This window comes from Astatotilapia calliptera, chromosome 20 (assembly GCF_964374335.1).
Source record: "Astatotilapia calliptera chromosome 20, fAstCal68.1, whole genome shotgun sequence".
Classification (NCBI taxonomy): domain Eukaryota; kingdom Metazoa; phylum Chordata; class Actinopteri; order Cichliformes; family Cichlidae; genus Astatotilapia; species Astatotilapia calliptera.
This window is the reverse complement of record NC_137441.1, coordinates 26,918,084-26,938,665: the sequence shown is the minus strand read 5'-3', so window position 1 is coordinate 26,938,665 and position 20,582 is coordinate 26,918,084. Positions and strand designations below refer to the sequence as shown.

At 42.2% G+C, this 20,582-nt stretch overlaps 2 protein-coding genes across 2 annotated transcripts; one reads left to right on the top strand and one right to left on the bottom strand.

The window, feature by feature from the left end:
* Positions 1 to 616: 616 nt before the first annotated feature.
* LOC113012825 (TELO2-interacting protein 1 homolog) lies at positions 617 to 14,126 on the bottom strand. The gene is made up of 14 exons (XM_026153175.2): positions 13,969 to 14,126; positions 12,684 to 13,441; positions 12,008 to 12,345; positions 11,647 to 11,911; positions 9,503 to 9,680; positions 9,019 to 9,311; positions 6,684 to 7,082; positions 6,393 to 6,552; positions 5,823 to 5,990; positions 5,510 to 5,658; positions 5,050 to 5,190; positions 4,327 to 4,531; positions 2,110 to 2,197; positions 617 to 1,132 (listed from the first exon to the last, which is right to left on the bottom strand). Exons 2-14 carry the CDS (start codon positions 13,407 to 13,409, stop codon positions 913 to 915), a joined length of 3,330 nt encoding a protein of 1,109 aa, XP_026008960.2. The 5' UTR covers positions 13,410 to 13,441; positions 13,969 to 14,126; the 3' UTR covers positions 617 to 912.
* Positions 14,127 to 14,373: 247 nt separating this feature from the next.
* zgpat (zinc finger, CCCH-type with G patch domain) lies at positions 14,374 to 19,242 on the top strand. The gene is made up of 7 exons (XM_026153214.2): positions 14,374 to 14,560; positions 14,936 to 15,585; positions 15,748 to 15,881; positions 15,972 to 16,139; positions 16,540 to 16,662; positions 17,951 to 18,362; positions 18,745 to 19,242. The coding sequence occupies exons 2-7, from the start codon at positions 14,981 to 14,983 to the stop codon at positions 18,881 to 18,883; spliced, it is 1,581 nt and encodes a 526-aa protein (XP_026008999.1). The 5' UTR covers positions 14,374 to 14,560; positions 14,936 to 14,980; the 3' UTR covers positions 18,884 to 19,242.
* The last annotated feature ends 1,340 nt before the right edge of the window (positions 19,243 to 20,582 follow it).

Below are 20,582 nucleotides of genomic sequence, written 5' to 3'. Positions count from 1 at the left end.
CCATGCAAGGCCACCTGGGTTGGCTGGAAGACTGTTTACTTAGCCTAGCAGGGCGAAGGACTGTCTCAGCTGAACTGGACACACACACACTCATCCCCCCTCCCTTTCCAAACGCCTTCAACGCTTATTCCCTTCCGATGCTGACGGTGGATCAAGGAGACCAGCGCACAGGCTGCAGGCCCGGATGTACTGTCTAAATCGGCTGTCTCTCACCCTTTGCCCACCCCTGTTGCTTGTCATGTTTCTCTTTGGTGTATTAAGAGTTTTTTCATGTGCTATGTGCAGAGGTGTTTTTTTTCTGTTCTCAAACTGATCTCCCTGTTGGAGCTCAGTCTGGGGGGAGTTATTTTTTTCTCCTTATCTTTCCTCATGTGGTGCATTTTCCATTGTTATACCTCTCTGACCTGTCTTCCCCATGTGATGTTTTGTGTAATGTATGTATGGTCGGAGGGTAAGATGGTGCCGCCATTGCGTGCAATAGGTCGGCAGCCTTATGAAATTTCCCCTTGTGGGACTAATAAAGGTATATCAAATCATATGATGTAAAAATGTGTGTGAATTCATCTGCTGAGATTCCCTCCTCAGGAAAATAAGGAAAGAGACAAATGTCAGATACTTTCGTTTTTGTTTTCTCTTTTTAATCAAACATAACTCAGTAGAGCTCCATTTTCATCTAATGTTAATGTACAGCAAGTACTAATTGTGGGCTAGCAGAAGCTAGGAGGTTAGATAATGAAGGTGATGACTAAGTAACATTTTGTAAATTACAGAGTAGCTCTTAATTCCACAGAGCTAGGTGATCAACTATTTGGCACAGCTGACAGATTTCTTTCAGTTAATTGACCTGTTGAAGTCGTGGTTCAATAAGTTGTCCATTTGTGAGAAGAGTCAATTTCATCAAGCAGCAGCTCATTAGCTGACTGGCTGGTTAACTGTCTCAGTAACGGAGCCAAACTCCTCCTTGAGCAGTTTGAACACGTTGTCCGAGAACTCGTCTCTCGGCCTGCCCGTGCCGTTCAGCTGCACCGGCAGGAGGTCGGGGTGGTGTGGGATGTAAGAGGACGGGCAGTGCAGCTCATTTAGAGTAAACCAGAAGGTGTCCGGATCCACCTGGATTAAGTGTCGGAACACACTGTGCAGGAAAGGGAAAAAACATGGGAACAGGATTAGCTCTGAGCTGTGTGTTCACTTTGTACGTAATATCTATTGTATGGAAAACACCTTCCTATAATCCAAAGTGACAGACTGAACGAGTTTTGCTGGCTTTAACATGCAAACCAACAGTTTAACTATAAGCTCATTAACTCAACACTGCTTTTCTCTTCAGCTTTGTTTTTTAAATCACCTCCAAGCAGGAAAACACTTAAGTATATTAAAGCGTGTGTTTTTACTTGTGGCTGCTATGTTGCTACCCAAACACTTAGATCAATAATTCAGAATGATGTGAGTTATTAAAGGTTGCTTGCATACTGCATTCTGAGCTATTTATTTATTTATTTGCTTTTTTTTATTCACAACTTCCATCTGTCCTTTACATTACTGTAGGTCTCACAGTGCACACTTTTTGCATCAGATGCCAGTGTAAAGGTGAAACGAGTTCCCTTTCAGATTCGTACACACAGTATTGGGAGATCACGGCCCTACGTGTCCTGAAGACACTTCTATTCACGCCTGTACAGCAACTGACCTGTGATGATATGCCACATATAAACTCATCACAGTCATTCTCACTTTTTATCCTCTTTACCTGGCTAGGAACACTTTTGCCAAGTTGGGATTGCTAGCTATTGTAAGTTAGCACTGTTGTGTGCCAACCTGAAGTTAGCTTAGCCGCTCCTATTGGTTTTAGCCACAACTGCAGAACTACATCTGCGTATTTCTGGAACTTCTTTCTCAAGGGACAAAATGAGTGAGGGTGATATTTAAATCAGGCCCACAAACTGATTTACTAAAGTTTGCAGCAAAGGGTTAAAAGTCTTATATTACAGGTAATATACTTTAAAGTCACAAATACTGGTGTCTTTACCCAGAACATGCAGGAACCTGATTATTCCTGAGGTATTCCATTCTCAGGTCCCAAGACTACAGCGGTCCTTAATAAAGACTTACTTTAAACAGGCTTCTTGCAGTCTGATGGGTTGTCTGGAGCTCAGGTAGGGTAGACAGGCTTCACAAACCACATCTAGGTCTGCTTCAGCTGAGAAAACCAAACACAGGACATTTTTACTATATTTTATTCATATAACAATTGTAATACTTTTATATTTTATCCAGAAATTTCAACAGAAATCGACTTGTAAAAGAAAATAAAAAAGAATGAAATGGATCAAAGCCAAGTTAATTTCATTGATTAATCACAGCAGCAGAATACAGTTTGAGCTCGGTGCCTGGTCTTCGGGTGGATCACTCCCTGCAAATATGTTACTCATGAACCTCCAGGAGCACACAGGTGGATGCTGGGGTGGTGGATGGGCTGAAACAGCAGGCAGTGGTGCAGTAGGATGTGAGGTAAGTGGGGCACGTTACATGTGCAGCTCCAGGCTTCACTACATACATGGGTACTGTTGTGGAGTATAAAAAGTAGGCCAAGCCTGGACTTTACCTCTGATAACTAATGAGCTCAGTAAAACTGCTGAGGTGGTTCGGGGAGGATTTCACAGCAGTTTTGAGAGGTCAGAACGTTAAAGCTTACCAACAATAATTCTGCCTGTCCAGGTGAGCATTTATTCTTGAAATTGCCCCCTCCCACTACATACCACGTCTCCCTCACCACTGCTGGTTAATCTCCTTTTTAAAACCATCTTTGTCCCACCCCCTGTGACCTGAAGACCATACTGAAACCGACTTCAAAGAATAATCACAAAGAGCATCTCAAACACACAACGTGTATCGTGCCTGTTTATCTGCACACTACACTGTATGAGAGTTTGCAGTACAAAAAGTGCTGTAAGCTATTTTAAAGGAACAGTTTCACAAACAACCTGATATCTTACAATTGTCTTTACACTGCAGTCCTTGTCACTGTTAGATGTAACGCTGGCTCTGGAAAGGCTGCAGACAGCTCTGTCACCTTTGTGACTCTTTTCCTCTGTCAGCGATGAACCTCAGTGGGAGGGTGTGACATTTGTGATGTTCACTCTGTCACTCAGTTCACCTCCACACTGCGCAGGTGACCAAAAATCACACAAGCAGCTCATAATTGCATAATTGGGAATGCAATGGCAGAAGCCTGCAGGCCTTGAATATTTTCAACATGCTAATGGAAGTATGTTGAGCACAAAGTAAACAAAAACAACAACTTCTCTGATCTTATCAATTAAACGGCCTCCTTCGCTGTCACCTCATGATTCGCTGATTGAACAATCACGTTTCTCAGTTGGGTATAAGAAGAGCTGCTTGCAGTCGTAGCTGTGTGTGCAGTTTGGACTTGAGCAGCATCCTGCTGGCACAGCTGGCTGTGGTCTGTATCATCAAAGTCATGGTTAACATATGTTGAATGACAGAGCTGCCACAGTGAAGAGGCATTTTTAGGAACAACATCACTGTCATGCGTTTAGGATGTCAAACTGTTTAAGGTTTGTATAATAAAGCAGAGATGCCCTGATTTATGCTGTGATACCAATGGTTGATTTTCATTGTTATACGAGACTGCCACCTGGTGGTGAAGGAGCTTCAATAAATTCTTTGGCTTTTTCTGACGACGCATCTCCCCACACACAGCTTTAATGTCAAATCAGGCTAACAACCTAATTTGTTAACCTCAGTATAGAGACATCTTCATCTCTGTACTAAAGTACAGACACAAACTTGTATTGCTGTTGTCTCACTCACAGGAAGAAAGCTGACTATAACTCATTCATTTATAAATCATAAAGTTGATTCCTACAAGAAAGTTACAGCCCTGTGATCAAATAGGCTTCAATAAGATAGATAACATGTATTTACCCAAAATAAATATGGGATCAAAACAGCACAGAGAAAAAGTAAAGTATTGAACAGGGGGCATTTAACAGTAGGCCAAAAAAATCCTGGTAGCTCTTTGCTCTTGTTGTGTTCAGTTAAATATTACAGCTGAAAAGAGGTTAGATAAAGATAAGATAAGAGGTCATCTGTCTTCAATGTATTTTTACATAAATGGGCTTCATGTTGCACCAATCTCCATAAAGTGAGGCGTCATACTAAGAATAGTTGTCTTGCTCTGATTTGTCCATGTTGTGGCTGCTTTGATCATTGCCAGAGCCCAGGTACAGTTCTACAGGATGATGCACTATGTTGTGTCTTGGTGAAACTGTGCTGTTTGTGAGCACTGTGTCTCTATTCTCTTACCCAGATCCAGTCTCTGGCACAGTGAGCCCAGCCCCTGCAATACAGCCAGCTGCAGTTTGTAGGCCAGGGTGTGTGTGTAGACAGGCCCAGCCTTGGCGCTGATCGGAGCCTGCCGTGCCAGAGAGGCGCTCAGCTTGGGCAGAACCTCTTTAGAAACCCTCCTCCTCAGAAAGTCCCCACATGTTTCACCCAGCACGCACAGCACCTGGAATGAAATGTACAAAAATGTAATGTACAAAAGCAGCAAGCTGTCAAAATTCAATAAAACCTTCCCGTTGTATACTCCTGGATGAATTATAGCATTTACAAAACTCGTATATATCCCAAAGCTGATGAAACAATTTCCCAGCAGCAGCTCTGAGTGAATAAATGACTGTTTACAGACTTAATGTGTTTGAATTTGTCAGTTCATCAATGAAAACATGAATAACAAATTCAAAAATAGTCCAGCTGATGACAGGAGCTGACGAGTAGCCCAATTTACACCGACAAGCAGCCTCTAAGAAGGCATCCACACTGATTTTTCTGTGCCGATAGAAGAAATGTTAATTTAAAGAGTCTTCACATTACAACCCAAAAAAGTAAATAATAGAACTATTTCTGAATGAAATAAGCCTGTTGTTGGGCACCATCTTTCATTCTTTCACTACTAAGAGTTTAAAACTAAAGACGACTTGAATAATTTTGACTCACATAATGAAAAGAGAGGTTTGTTTTACTTACCCTGAAGGCTCTGAGGACTGCTAATGGGTCATCAGTTGTGAGTCTCTGCAGGAGTGCTGGCCAGCAGCGATGAGCCATAGGCAGCAGTTCATTTTCCCTCTCACTCAGCACCTGAACGCACAACTCCAGCACGTCCAGTACCTAAAGACAAAGAAACACAACACACCTAACAATTATCTCTGTTTTGATCCTGATTATATGTGAGCTGAAACTAATTACTGAGGTCTTCATTGAGAGCCCAAACTCCTGAGCAGGCACGACTTCAGCGCAGACTTATTTCTGTTTCACTCCTGGACCAGACTGAATGTTTTTCCTTGATGAGCATTACACCACTGAACAGTCATCCACACAGTTCTAACAGGATGAATTGTACCAACGCTGGCGGTCCTACCTTCACAAGAATGATTATTTTTGTTATTAGTCCAACAGTTGACTCTACGTAAAACTACTGATACAGTACCTTGAGTCGGAGCCTGAGGCTGGGATCAGACAGCAGATGAATGCAGCGCTCCATAACATCCTTAGTGATGCTGAGGTGGGAGGGAAGCTCTGCTTTCACATCAGGACTACCAGTATCTTCAACATCCTCACACTCAGTGGGAGGGACTTCTGCAATGGAGCACATGTACAGTTAGACCGCCAGTTTAGCAGTGAGGTTCAGATTTCTATGACTCTTAATTACAATGATCCATCTCCTCTACACTCTGAATCTAAAATAATCACCACTACAACCTATAGCTTATATTCCACTGGCCCTTAGACAGACCTATTACCTTGGTCTTCAGTGTCATCATCCTCTATTCCAATGCCCTCTGCCAGTTCTTTCTGTTTGCGGTAATTCAGCAGGAATTGGCGAATGCTGAGGTCTTCCTGGTCACTGGAGCGTTGCCTGTAGCTGGTAGACTTACTGGTCCTGCTACAAGTGGAAGGAAACCACCTCGCTAAAGGAAAAACAAGACAACAATATGAGCATAGGTTTGGTTACAATAAAATAAGTCAGCTGATCAAATCAGTGTGACACAGACACTGATGTTTTTTGGAAAGAGCCATTAGTGACATTTAATTTACACATTTTTATTGTGAGGGCTTGTAAAACTGCAAACACCTATAGTGCCGCTGTATAAATATCATTATGAATATGTAGCAGAAAACGACTGAGCATTTAAACCATCACGATGTATTAAATGTTTCCAAAGATACTGATAATTTGATAACGAGCAAAGTTATTTATCCTGAAGTGTACTCCTTGACAGAAAGTTTTAAAGACACTGCATTTTCTTCCTTGTCCTCTTTGACTCCCAGCATATGTGAGACTCAAGCTGACATCACTGTTGAAATCTTACCCAGTGCCTTCATGAGCGCGTGCAGCACGGAGCAGAAAAGAGCAGCTGTGCGCTCGTAGCTGAGATCCAGAGCCGTCAGCACATCCTGAACGATGTCCCCGACCAGCGGCAGCAGGCTGCAGTCAGAGTGAGTCAACATAACTGTCAACACCCGTGGAGCCTGGGCAACAAGACAGGATTATAATGAAATACAGTACAAGCTCAGGGCAGCACAAAGCAGACAAAGGAGGAAATCAGGTAAACCCTCCAGCAGTCATTTCTGTGTCCATTTTGGGTTAAAAACATAACTACCTGTGGATGCTGGCTGATTCTCTGAAGGTTGAGTGAAATGTCATTAAGCAGGTAGTCAGAGTTCTCATTGATCAGTTCCTTGAGGGAAGCGTATCCACAGGCCTTACTGATGTCCCACATGGAGCTCAGTCCCGCCTGGCTGACCAGCAGCGTCTCCTCACCAGCTTTCTCCAGCACAGGATACAGCGAGGTCATCAACAAGGGACGGAAATCGCGGCCCAGCGCCTGAGCACAGCAGGCGATGCCCTCGAGTTGGATGCACAGCTGCCAGATGTTGCTGTTGAGCTGGTGGATCGTGGATGCAGATGTTGATGATGAAGGAATCACTTGGAGAGAGCTTGTATTTGAGTTGCCGGCATCACTGTTGGATATGGAGAGGAGTCTGGATGGACTGAGCAGCTACGCAAGGAGACAAAAACACATGTTAATGCACTGCTTTCTAACCACTTTTACACATGTACTGCAGACCTGAGGTTTTCTAGATATTATCCATGCGCGTGAGAACGCAAATGTCTGACACAGTTAGATCAGACATTAAACAGCTTTTAGCCTTCCTGCAAAAACAAAAACCACACAGGCTGTTATAAAATGCTCATCCTACGCACTCATATGTAAAGTGTTAAAATCAATGTGTGGCCCACCTGACACTAAGAGACAATCTTGAATAAAAGAGCAGTAAACTTAATAATAATAATGATAATTATTATCATTACAATGACTGAATGCAGCACTCTCCTCCAGGCTTAAAACGTGTTTGTGGGACCACCAACAGCCTTTGATTAGATGATCTCAGGCTGCAAGAGGGAGCGTGGGGTTCAAAAATATCAGACATGTAGGCAGGAGCGTCACGACTCACAGCGTTAAAAGTCAGTGAAATGAAATCAATTCTAAAACGTAATGGAAGCCAGAGTAAAGAGAACAAAACCAGTCTAATGTGTTCTCTTTTTCTATTTAGGTCAGAGTAATGAGTAAAATCATAAGCTAATAATTTCCTAGTACCAGTTTTAAATCAAATTTTATATAAATACATCAATTAATAGATAATAAATAAATATAAGCTAATACTGTAAGTATATAGCTTTGAGCTCTAATAGAAGTATTACAGCCCAGCTGCAGTACCTCTGTAGCCCACAAGGGGGCCCCAGCCCACACTTTGGGAATCACTGTTGTTTATAAATGTCCTGTGAATTTTCAGCTATAGAGGAAGTGGCATGTATGATCTCTCCAATCGAACTATCGACATCTTTTACTGAGCCCGTCTATGCAGGCAGCTTGTTCGTCTCAAACAGAGTCATTCTGTTTCTTTGTGTAAAATTTTTTTTATAAGGATGAAAAAGCATTCAACATCTTACCATGTGTTTTAGTAAGAAAACTAGGTTCATACTGCACTCCATTTATGACCCAGTTTGACTTGAGTGCAGAAACAGAAAGCGCCTCTATAGGAGTCAAAAATTCCTCCTGACAAACGTGTATCTGTGTTCTTCGATTCTTTTATTTGGCAATGCCGGCAGGATGTTTGTACTTTTTAGCTGACAGAGTGAAACTGCAAGTTTATCTACTAACTAACAGAAAGCTGCCAGAGGTTTATGGCCTCTGTTCGGTGGAGTTTTGCAGATATTTTCTCGTGCTCCAAAAATCCAGCCTTGATACTTCAGAGTAGCTACTTCAAATCTCGCAGCAGCTTTGACTTCTGCTCAGTCTGCTGAGAAATCAGTGTGAAAAGAGGCGTGGATACGTGAGCTGGTAAAGCCCAGAGCCCACGTGATTTTAAACAAGTTTGTGCAGAAGTAAATGAAGAGTCCTTGACACTCCCAGACGTGTGAAGCCAGACCATCACAACGACATCATTTCACTTCTTTGTGTCTTTGGAGTTGTAAAGTGTTTTTGTGCATGTAGAACAGCAAAACATGGTAACAGGCTGCTGCAACCAGAACTGGCCAAGTATATATCCGCTGATCCGAATATCCGCTGATCGCTCCTCACTCTGTACAATAAAGCCCTTGCAACACCCAAAAATGTGCCCTCTATTCCTTGCCTATGTTTGCATTATTTCTAAAAAGATATGAGGAGTGTTGTTTATGTTTTCAGTCTTCAGTTAAATTAGTCTAAACCAGGTTTTACTGCTTAGATTTATTTTGTAGCATCTATGTACAAACAGCTCTGCTGTTTAGACTGGATGTGCATTTTGCACATTTCTTTGTAATCATCTCTACAGGAGATGAGTCAGTATACTACTTGTCAGGAACTCCACTTAGAGGCAAGATGAAGTTAACAAATGATATATTATGTGTGGAAATGCTTGATGAATGATGCCCCAGGACTGAAATATCCTCACCTGCTGATCCTGTTGGTCTCTATCCATCTCCTTGCTGACTGTAATCAAATGCCAGTTGTTCAGGCTGGTGTATTCCTCAATGATAGAAACAGCTGCTGCTTTAATATCTTCCTGGGTGGCAGGGCTTTCACGAACTTTGGTCTCCAAACCCTGACTCTGGTCTGCCACAGCGATACCTGCTGCACCTCTAACTGTCTCATTTAACACCATGGCAGCCTGCTTTCTGTACACTGAAGACTGGCAGTACAAGTCCAGCAGATGATCGGTCAGCAGGTAGATGTTGCCATAATAACCTAAAGACAAAAAAACGTTATCTGTGAGAGCTAAAGAAATGAGCCAGCTACAACCCACGAGTATTTATACCAGCTGTCGTTGTTTTTAGAAGATAACTGCTTTAAATTCATTTGAAATTACAATGGAAAAGGCACAATGATGATAAAAAACAGGAGTGGCTAACTGAGTCCAAGTCAAAGAGCAATTATACCTAATGTGCGACAGATCTCCATGAGCACAGAGAAGATTTTCTCATCTGTGAAGTAGAGAAAATGCTTCCTCTGTGTGTGAGTGGTGTAGGAATCATGGGAGCCGGTGCTCGTCTCCACGGCAGCAGCGTAACTCCTCTCCTCCACAATGCGAACATCCATCACATCGAGTTCCAGCACCTGTAAAGCACGCAGAAGCTTTAGGAAATTTAACGGGGTTAGGAAATCTAAAAACATTCAAGATTGGACCTTAAAGCAGCCGCACTACAGACTACAAAATACTAATGCCAAGGTGCCCTGTATTTCTACACAAAATAAGACATATATCATTTTGGTTTTGTACATGAACATTGACAAGTCAAATACTATATTTTGGGCTGCAGTCCTGAAGAGACTACATTTAAAAATATTATTTTTTGCATTAATAACCAGGTCACCAACAACGATGAGTCTGAATACAGAAAGGAGGTACAACACCTGGTGGACTGGTGTCAGAGTAACAACCTGTCTCTGAATGTTAAGAAGACTAAAGAGATGGTTGTTAACTTCAGGAAGAGCTCAACGACCCACACCCCACTGAAAATCAACGGATCTGCTGTTGAGATGGTCAACAGTGTTCAGGTTCCTGGGAGTGCACATATGATGACCTCTCTTGGAACCTGAACACCAAACTGAAGAAGGCCAGTCTCCCTCCTCCCATCCTCACATCATTCTACCAGGGAACCACTGAAAGTGTCGTCTGCTGCTACATCGCTATCTGGTATGGGAACTGAACTTTTGCTGAAAAGACGTCTCTGCAGCGGATAGTGAGGACAGCAGAGACGATCATTGGAGGCCCTCTCCCACCCATCTACCAACTCTACAACACACACATCATCCGACGTGCAAACAGCATGGTGAAGGACACGTTCCACCCCTCATATACTCTATTCTCCCTGATTCCATCTGGCAGACAGTTTCGCTGCATCAAAACCGTAACCACCAGACACTGCAAGAGCTTTTTCCCCAAGCAGTCAGAGTCCTCAACTCAATACAACCAAAGAACTGACATACACAAACACCTTACAATACTCACCAAAAGACTCAAAAACAACAAAAACTTCCACAAATCCACTACAAAGTAGACCTTATTTGCACACTCATTCACATAGTTACTGAACACATCTAAATTACACTATATTTGCACATGTCTTCGTTCTTATATTGAATTGAAATTGAAATTGTATTAAAGAGTCAAGAATAATCCTTATTATTATTGTTATTAAATAAATGGTTGTATAACAAAACTTTTTATCACTTAAAAATAGGAAAAAAAATAGCTGTTCTTCGTGGTAAAGTGTTGAGGATCATTCAGTAAACTGACAGCCTGAAGAAGTAGAGAAAATGAGGAAAGAAGGAAACTGTTAATGTTTTATATTTCTGTATTGCTTGCCAGATGGCAGCATGGTGAACAGACTGGCTGAGATGGGAATTGCCTTTTAGTGTCCTCTGGGCTGTGCAGACACCTCCCTGATATCATTGCTCTTTGGTAGATGGGAAAAAATGTAAAAGAAAAACTCACTGTGAGTAGCTACAACAGCACATTTGTTAGAATTTGACGAATGAAATGTTTAAATATTAAAGAGTATTAAGGGAGATGGGATCAAATAAGTGTAAACTTCTTTCTACTCTTTTTCGACTATATAAATTGCGTGGATTATTTAGATATAGAGATATTTGTGGCAACTCGATTTCTCTCACTTTACTTTTTTATGTCTACTATGCTCATTTACAGATCGTCAGACACACATGTCTGAGCTGTCCGACACACACAGATCACATTACATGTGCATGTGGGGTTTGAAGTACTTTTATGTATAGATGAGATAACACCTTATCACATCATCATCAAAAGTGAGCATATATATCCACAAATGAACACTACTCTGGTTTTTATAGAAACATTTGCAAAAAAGCTTATGTGTGTTCATTGTTTTTGTGTGTGTGTTGGTGCATGCTCAACAAGACACACAAATTGCTGTACAGATCTCTAAATCTATATATATATATATATATATATATATGATAAAAGTGTACTTTTTATTTAAATCCATGGCTGTTGTTGCATAATAACATCAAAAGCAGTGTAACCTTATTGTTACATTACCTGCATTAAGGCTTTGGAAATCCTCTCCAGATGTGCAGCCGAGTTCAGCACCACAGAGACAAGCGGTCCTAAGATTTTTAAGTAGCCCAAAAACACGTTGAGAACAAAGAGCTTCTTCTGGTCATCAGAGGTCCTCATCAGTCTGGGTAGGGAGGTGGCCAAAGAATGGAGATTCTCAGATAAGATGTCAGTGAAGGTCTGAGTGCCACTGCTGCCGCTGCACCTCTGATTTCTCTGGGATACCTCTCTGAGAGCAACTTCACACCTAGAGGAGAAAATAGCAGTATCAGTAAACATCTTGTATCCATTAATTACGATTCATTTCTTCCTTTTCTTTATAAAAATATCAATCAAATCAAACCTCTCTCTGACTCTAGGTTCCACATCATTGATTGCCCCCACCAGTGCTTCTAGTAGTGATCCTACACAATCAGTCAGTGAGTGACTGCATTTGGCCAGCAGGTGATCGGCCAACTCCACCATTGCCACTCTAACCCTCCAGTGCTGGTGCGCTGAAGTGCATGAGATTATCTTCTTGAGCAGGACAGACAGCTTCCCTGCCGTGTTCTTCACCCACTCCGGTGTCCGAAGGACTATGAGCTGTCCGATCCTCCCCAGGTCTGCAGAGGGAGTCTTATAGGACTCAGTGGACTGGAGCTGGACATCCTCCATGACAAGCTCCACAGTCCTGGACCAAACCTGACAACAGGTGATCACATAATCAGATCACTGCAGTGCATTTGTATTATGCTATTGTCAAATTTTCCTTTAGTTCTGGAAAAACTATACAAGCCCTCTTTATGCTCTGTAAATGAAAGGTTTAGGTCAACTGAATTATTCAACAAATCAAACAATCACATAATAAATTTTTTAATATACGGTTTATTAAATGTTCAAGTCAGTTAACAAGGTAAATGTTCACTTGCGAACTATGAAATTGCATGAGATCATCGATTACATATGATGACTATCGTCTAATAAAGTGTTAAGCCATTATTGTGCTGTTGTTGTAAATCTGATTAACAAACATGTGGTACCTTGATGGCCCGGACTGTGACTGCATGGCCTTGCCTCAAATCTCCTGTAATGATCCTGGCCGTAGCCATGGTGATTCCAGGTAAAAATGATGCCATGGCGCTGCCTACAAAGCATCGCTCCTCTGATGATGGGACTACGTGTTCCTGGGTGCAGTCACACTGCAGAGTCAAAGCCTGGAGGCACGTCAAGGCTGCTGTCTGTATATCTCGAGATTTCTCCTTCTCTCCCAAAGCCAGCAGCAGTGAAACGGCAGCACCCAGCCCAGGCAGCATAATCGGTTCAAAGAGTTTGAACACTATATCACCATAAGCAGCATGAAGCAGGGCATCCAGGCACCTCAGAACAGCTGATTTTAGCTCCTCTGACGTATCTGCAGGCTTCCCGGGATCAGCTGAAGAGGACAGGCACAGGCAAAGCTCGGAAAAGAGGTTGTGGAGGGTTTCCCAGCTGTGGATGCAAGTGTTCTCCAAAACATAGCTTACTGCCTCGGTCACAGACTGCACCAGCTGCTCCTTCTTAGCCCCGGGGACTTTAAGGACAAATCGAAGAGGGAAGAGGACGTACTCCTGAAGCTGCTGCAACGTGGCATCGTTGACTTCTTTTAACTGGCCTTTGAGTGTTTCCACATTAACCACTGTGGGCTCTCGGGTGAGCAGGACACAGGCTGGGCGCAAGTAGGCAAAAGCAATCTTTGGATCGCTTATTTGAGACATGGCTGGAGGCATCACTGCAGGGGCGCTTAGGTGACGGAGAATGGCTAGAAATGCAGAACACGAGAGTAAGTGCTGTAAGCAGCCGGGAAGCTGTCTGTGCTGCTCAAGAAGATATAAGTTTATTGATTTATTTTTGCTACTTTGTCTTTGTGATTGAATATGATTTGGTCAGCTGGTAACTTTGAAGGCCTATATTTACAGGTTAATTACATAAAAACCTACTTCTACAGTATGATCACAGGTACAGCCTTTGTATATAAATGGCATTACAATGCTTTACATCTTACTGTCAATAAAAGAATCCATCCGAATTTGCATGCACCAGCTTCACTGATAGTTATGATGTTTTGTGTTGCCAAACACTAGCGTTGGTCCCTTGTATCCGTTAGTACAACTATAACACTTTTGGAAGACTTGTTTGCTTCATGTAGATCTTAGGATACGGAATACAAACTTAACAAGAGCATGTCTAAGAAGACGAGTCTACCATGTAGCTGAACTACAGCATGCTGACAGCATCCAGCTTCTAAAGCACCACTGCGGTACCAGCGTCAGTATCAACACGGCCTACCTTCACATTGTTAGGTTTAAGTGGAGCCCCCCTTCCGTGAAAGCGACTGGAAATGCTTGCCTTTACAATGAAAAATTAGATTTTTACAAACAGATGAAGCTGTGCCGATAACCAGCATCACGAGTCTGCGCCAACGACGCACATGTTTAACGTAAACTAAGGCTTCCGACTTTGGGTCTTTGCCTTCAAAATAAAACAGAATTTTCTTCCTATGATAGAAACCCTATAAAATGTGTAATAAAAACATCGGGGAATTTATAGAATTTTTTATGAGAAAGACGTTTGCTACAGAGAAATCCCCATTTTTAAGCTTGTTCTGACAATTTTTAGCTCTCGAAACGGTTTGACGCTTAACGATGTTAGCTTTATTTTGAAAGTAGAGTATTCCCAAAGGAAGTCCATTCATTTAAGCGAGCTTGACTACTGATCGGACGTCAGACTCATACATATAGGCATGTTTGCCGGTGCTGCACAATCCTAGTATCTGTATTTAGTTATTTGAACTAAACATATTTTGAATAAAGAAGATTTTGTTGGGGCTGTCATTTTCCGTCGCCGTGGTGGATATGAGACAGCTACCCTAATTACAAAGGTAATACAAGTGTTGTAAAAGTTAGCTTAAAGACGGCTAACAGCTAAAACAGTCTGTGATGATGTTACAGACATGATTATTTTGCTACGTTAAATCCTTGACAAATGTTATGGTACCTCGTAACACACCAAAACACACAGTCGATGCTCTTATTACAATGAAATCACATCTTTTAGATGTGGTTCTGTTGTCTACCTCAGATTTACCAACATTCACGAAGCTATGCTTCCTCTTTGTCCTGTTGTCACTCAAATATCTGGAAATTTCTTCTCTTGCTATAAATAAGTGGCCCATAAAGTGTGACTTTCGAAATGATCTTTCTTCTTATATCTAGATTCCCCTTTTATCTTTTGCATCTTGTTTTTTTTCCGCAAGGGGATAAGCTGCCGGTTCCTGCCCTGGCTCGTACCTAGGGTCAGCATGGATGAAGAATCCCTTGAGGCAGCCATCGCTGCCTATAGTGCCCAGTTGCAGCAGGTGGAGACAGCCCTGTCTGCCGGCCTGGACCCCACCCAGCACTCAGACCTGCTCAAACTGAAAGAAGATCTCCGTCAGCTGATAGAGCTCACTGAGGCCAGCCTGGTGTCTGTCAGAAAAAGTCAGCTGCTTGCAAGCCTCGAGGAAAGTAGCGGACTGCAAGTGAATGCATCAGAAGCAGCTACTGATGCAAACGGTGGACTTGATGCTGAGTTTGCTGCTTTCTACTCTGAACTTGGGGAGTCTTCGGGTAATAGCTCAGATTCCAAAGAGAGAACTAAGGACGGGGGAGGGGGGGAGGTGGATTATGAAGAGGAAGAAGAAGAGGACAAGGAAGAAGAAGATGCACTAAGTGGTACCAAAGTAAGAGCGCCCTATCGGACAACATGGGGAACATTGGAGTATCACAATGCCATGGTAGTGGGGGCAGAACCGCCAGATGGAGATGAGGCACAAGTGCGAGTGCTCTACATCTACCCCACCCAGAAGTCTATGAAACCCTGCCCGTTCTACTTGGAGGATAAATGTCGCTTTCAGGATAACTGCAGGTAAATTATCACTTTCACTGAGGTGACCATAAATTACTGACAGCGTGATTTAAATTCGGGGCTTCTGTCAGTTCAGTCCCTTACAAGATTATTGTATCATCTACTTGGATCTCAGATCTGTACACACAGAGAGTTATATTTGGTGTTTTTTCACTATCAAAGGTTTTCTCACGGTGAGGTGGTCTATGTGTCGGAGCTCAGAGAGTTCCTAGACTCTGATCTAAGTAATCTGGAAGAAGGTTCATCTTGCTTGGCTCGTCATGAGGACGGTATCTGGCACCCAGGCAAAATAAAAGGTATTCTGTTCACAGAGTGGTCGTAATGTAAACACAAAAAAAGTATGAAGAGGTATAAAGAAATAACTCAAAGCCTTCCTCTCACTTTAGAAATTGACAGCGGTTTCTACACTGTGAAGTTCGACTCGCTGCTGCTGAAAGATGCCGTGGTCGAGGCCGACGGCGTTATCCCACCTTTAAGGGAAGATGACCCGCTGTCATCAGAGTCCGACTCGGATGACATCGGTGATGGAGATGATGCTATGGGATATGCAAAAGGTGTGTTTACATTTTGTAAGAAAAAACAAATCAGCCACAACATCAGAAAATATAATCTTTAAGTCTGCCTGCCAATAAAAAAGGCAATGGGGTTCAGAGGCACTCACTTAAAAAAAGAAAAAAAAGAAAATGAAGAGGCTGCATGGTGTCGTGATTTCTCTTGGCAAGTGAACGATCACCTGCTCGATTCACCTTTGGGGTTTTGTCAGTAAAACTCCTGACAAACAAACAGCTGAAAGTAGCTTATGTTAAAAAAAGTTTCATGTCAGGACATCATAGAGAACGATGTTAGTAAAAATGTATCTGTCATAGCTACACATTGGGCCAGTTATTAATATGAAGAAGGGTTTTCTTGACTTGAAAAAAGAACTGACTGTGTCTTTTACTTGTTGTGCAACAGTTATAGACTTTGCTGTGGAACCCACTGAAACATCAAGCAGTGCTAATTTTGGTGGCTGGGAGGCGCATACCAGAGGCATTGGATCCAAGCTCATGCTCAAAATGGGCTACGAATATGGAAAAGGTGAGTGCAAACAGTGCACAACACAGCGCTGAGGCTCAGAAGTCACAATGTCCACCCCTGGCATGCTGTTTAAAAATCAGCTAACCTAACTCTTTGCAGTCATTTTGTTTTATTTTTAATTCTTGAGTTTTAAAAATAGGACAAAACATACATTTAAGACACTTTTAGAAACAAGAAAAAGTAGCACCAAGATTAGGAGAGGTTGTGATGGTGTGTGGTTAGTGTAAGACAGTGGTGTTTGGGTGAAGCAGTTATTTTCTTTAACAAGACGCGAGAGGGCAGTAAGGTGCACTTTAAAATCATATACAATGCATCACAGCTCAAAAGTGTGTCATCTAACAATAGACACACAAATGTCTATGCTTAAATTTGTGCTTTGTCCAGTTTTATTTTCACTTTGCTCTGTACATGATTGTATGTTTGCCACGTAAACGAAACAAGTTTTCATATTAACTTAAAGTGGTTTGTGGTATATTCAACCCAAACAAATGTCTATCCAAAATAAAATCAAGTCAAGTCAGATGTTTTTGTATAGCACATTTAAAAGACATAGATCGGTCTTCAAGTTTGAGTTGAAGATTTCCAATCAGACCTACTTTGTTTTTTGGTTTGTGTGGGAGGGGTGGGTTGTTTATTAGGAAAAAGCTTAGATATTACAAACAGCCTCTTCCATGATTTTCTTCCTACTTTTGTCATACAAAAGAGGGAGAGCAAGTACCAAAAATAGAGATAACTAATTAAATAACATTGATTAATTATTATTAAAGGAATGAAAGACAAAAAACAAAAAATGTTCCCAGTATCTTTTGGTTCTTCCAGTCTAATATTCAGTTGTTGAAAGGAGGAGAAATAACCTATATAAAATTATAAATAATTTAATTATAATATTTATAATGGTAGTGTGTGTGTGTGTAGCACATCTATCTATCTATCTATCTATCTATCTATCTATCTATCTATCTATCTATCTATCTATCTATCTATCTATCTATCTATCTATCTATCTATCTATCTATCTATCTATCTATCTATCTATCTATCTATCTTCTGGTTTTCACTGTCACACTCTATCATTTTTTGTGTGTAGGTCTGAGATTGAGAATTACAGTCAAACTACTAAACTAACATTAAGTTAGATACTGGCGAACTGGTGTCTTAGTTAACATATTTAGAATGAATACAAATGCATTTTCACTGCACAGTGAATCCTAATAAAAGTCTATGTATGCAGATGTAAGAAGCACATTACACTGTGTTCTTCTTCACTCACTGTCTTTTATGTTTTCAGGCTTGGGAAAGCTCCAGGAGGGCAGAGTGGAGCCAGTAATGGCGGTGGTACTACCCAAAGGAAAGTCTCTGGATCAGTGTTCTGAGTTCACCCAGAGACGCACCCAGAGCAAGGCTGCAAAGGACGGCGCACAAACCGGCCGCCCAAAGCGGCGCAGAAAGCCTCGGGTCGCTACCAGAGGGGGCCAGACCGTTTTTGACTTTCTCAACCACAAGCTTGGAGGCAAGACCGCTCATCCTCCCGAGGGGGGTGCTGTTGCGCCATCAGCGGCAACCGGGGTGGAGGCTTACCGGGGAGGAAAAAGCACCAAGAGGAGTCTGAACGTGAGGCTGTTCCAGGCTGCCGAGAGGGTGTCCCAGACCGAGAGGGAGATCCAGAAGCTGAGCGAGTCACTCAGCAGACAGGAAGGCAGGTCAGTACTGGGGTCAGTGCACAGTCTTCATTAGCTGTACTGCAACCTTAGCCAATTGTTTCCCCACAGAGCCTCAGCAGCTGCTGTCACATTAGAAACCATTGCATATATCGCTCTGCTTACACAATACAACAGTCTATTGTGAGATATGAAGCATGTGGAACTTGAGTTGCTATAATGTTCCTGACAGTTAAAGTGGTAATTAATGTGAGTTTACAAAGAAGGACTGTGGGAGTTGCGCGAAAATGTAAATAAGGTGTGAAGTTGCGAGGTTAGACACATGGTTCTGTGGCCAACGCAGCTAAATTCAGTTTGACTCATCATCTCGTCTCAATTCCTAATCTGTCTGGGTTTTTATTTATTTATTTTTATGTGTGCAAAGGGACCCATCCATAGTGAAGCAGTTGGAGGAGAAACTGTCAGCGGCCCGCCGGCTGTTGGTCCAGCAGAAAGCCCAGGAGCTGTCCATCCAGAGAGAGCACAAGAAGGCCGACACACACAAGAAGATGACTGAGTTCTGAGCTCAGCTGTCTCTCAAAGACATGGAGGATAAAGGAAAGCACCGCGAGCCTGAAATGAACTTTTGCTCCCGCCCTTATGTCAGGTTTTTTTTTTTTTTTGCTACACTGTATTTGAAGACTTGTTTTTTTCCAGTCGTTTCTCACTGCCGTCTCTTGATGCAGAGTGAATCCGCTGCTCTTCATTTATTTTTAAGCGCTGGCGCATTATCCGCTCAGCATTGATGTTTTTTTGATTTCCAGCTGCACAGGTCTCAATAATGTTCAAAAATATTTTTCATTTTTAATGAACTTTTGTTTTCCTAGCTGTATTTTTCTTCACCCGAACTGAAAAAAGAAAAATATATAGCTTGTTTGGAGAACCTATTGTGTGCCTTCCTTTGTTCTTAACCGCGCACACCTGAGCTCCACTTTAAACTGAATGGACTGTGTAACAGAATTTGTAATGTGCTCCCATTGTTAGGCTTCTTTGGCAGAGGTTTCGATCGCTCTGGCCGAGCACCGCTCCAGTGGTTGGTGCCGTATACTTGAACTTTCATACTTTTAAAATTACATCCTCAGGAGTTGGAAGACCTTTGCAGAGTTTTGAAGTTACACCCACGCCTCTTACGGCTCGTACACACCATCTTTGAAGTTGCAACCGTAACCTTTCTGTTAAATAATGAATTTGGAGAGCAGCCTGCCTGCTCATAAAGTCTGACACACATTGTCTGTGGGGTTGGGTGGTGGCTACGTGAAGTAAAAGGTTGCAGTCGTGGTGCTGGGCAACCGTAGATCAGGCCTTCGTCCTTTTATAAGCGACTTCAAAACTGATGTGGCGAGGCATAATAACGCTATTACTTCAATTTATAAACACCTGCATTTAACATCTCAAATGAGTCCAGTGAGGTTTAGTGTGAGTCGGAGACCATGACAGACAACTAGAGGAACTGGTGAGCAATCATATCGTCCCTGAAGGAAGACAGATTGTACAATCATGCTAAAGCAGTAACAGCTGCAGTGAGATACAGTGTAAGCCTGTGCACGGGGGTCTACTGGAGAAGGCGGGAAAGCCACAGAGGCAGAACTCCTAAACCTTCTTCTCTCCGTACCCTGAGGGAAGCCCCCGCTTGCACCTCGGTCTGCTGAGTGACAGCACTTTGACTGCTGAATACTGCAGGGGTGACGCTGAATTCGCTGATCATGGGCTAAATGCACTATGTGTGTTGATTTAATAGGATCCCTTGAGGGTCTGTGCTTCACGCTTTACCCCATTTATGAGGGTCCAGTCAGTGCCCAGCTAGAGGCAGATTCACTGCGTGTCCTACTGTGGTCGTGCTGTCTGCATGGTTGGGTGTATGAGTGCACCACACACTCCCACAGACACTCGTGCCATAAGAATTTGCTGGGGCAGTTTTTAACTGCGCTTCTCGGTGCCTCACAATTATGTGAGGTGAAATTACTTCTATTACTGTATGTTACTTGTGTTCATATTATATAGGTAACACATTACTCTGTTAATTTTTACTTGCTTTTAACTTTTTAAAAGAGTGTTACTCTGAACATGTAGATCAGCTGAGCTTTCTAATGTTTTTGTTTAATACTCCTGAGAAAAGTGTGTGTTTTTATGCCCTATTCACAATCACTGTCACAAATATTGTAAATATTTTCTTATGTACAGTCATATACAGGGTAGGAAATAAAGACATATGGTGCAGGTGGA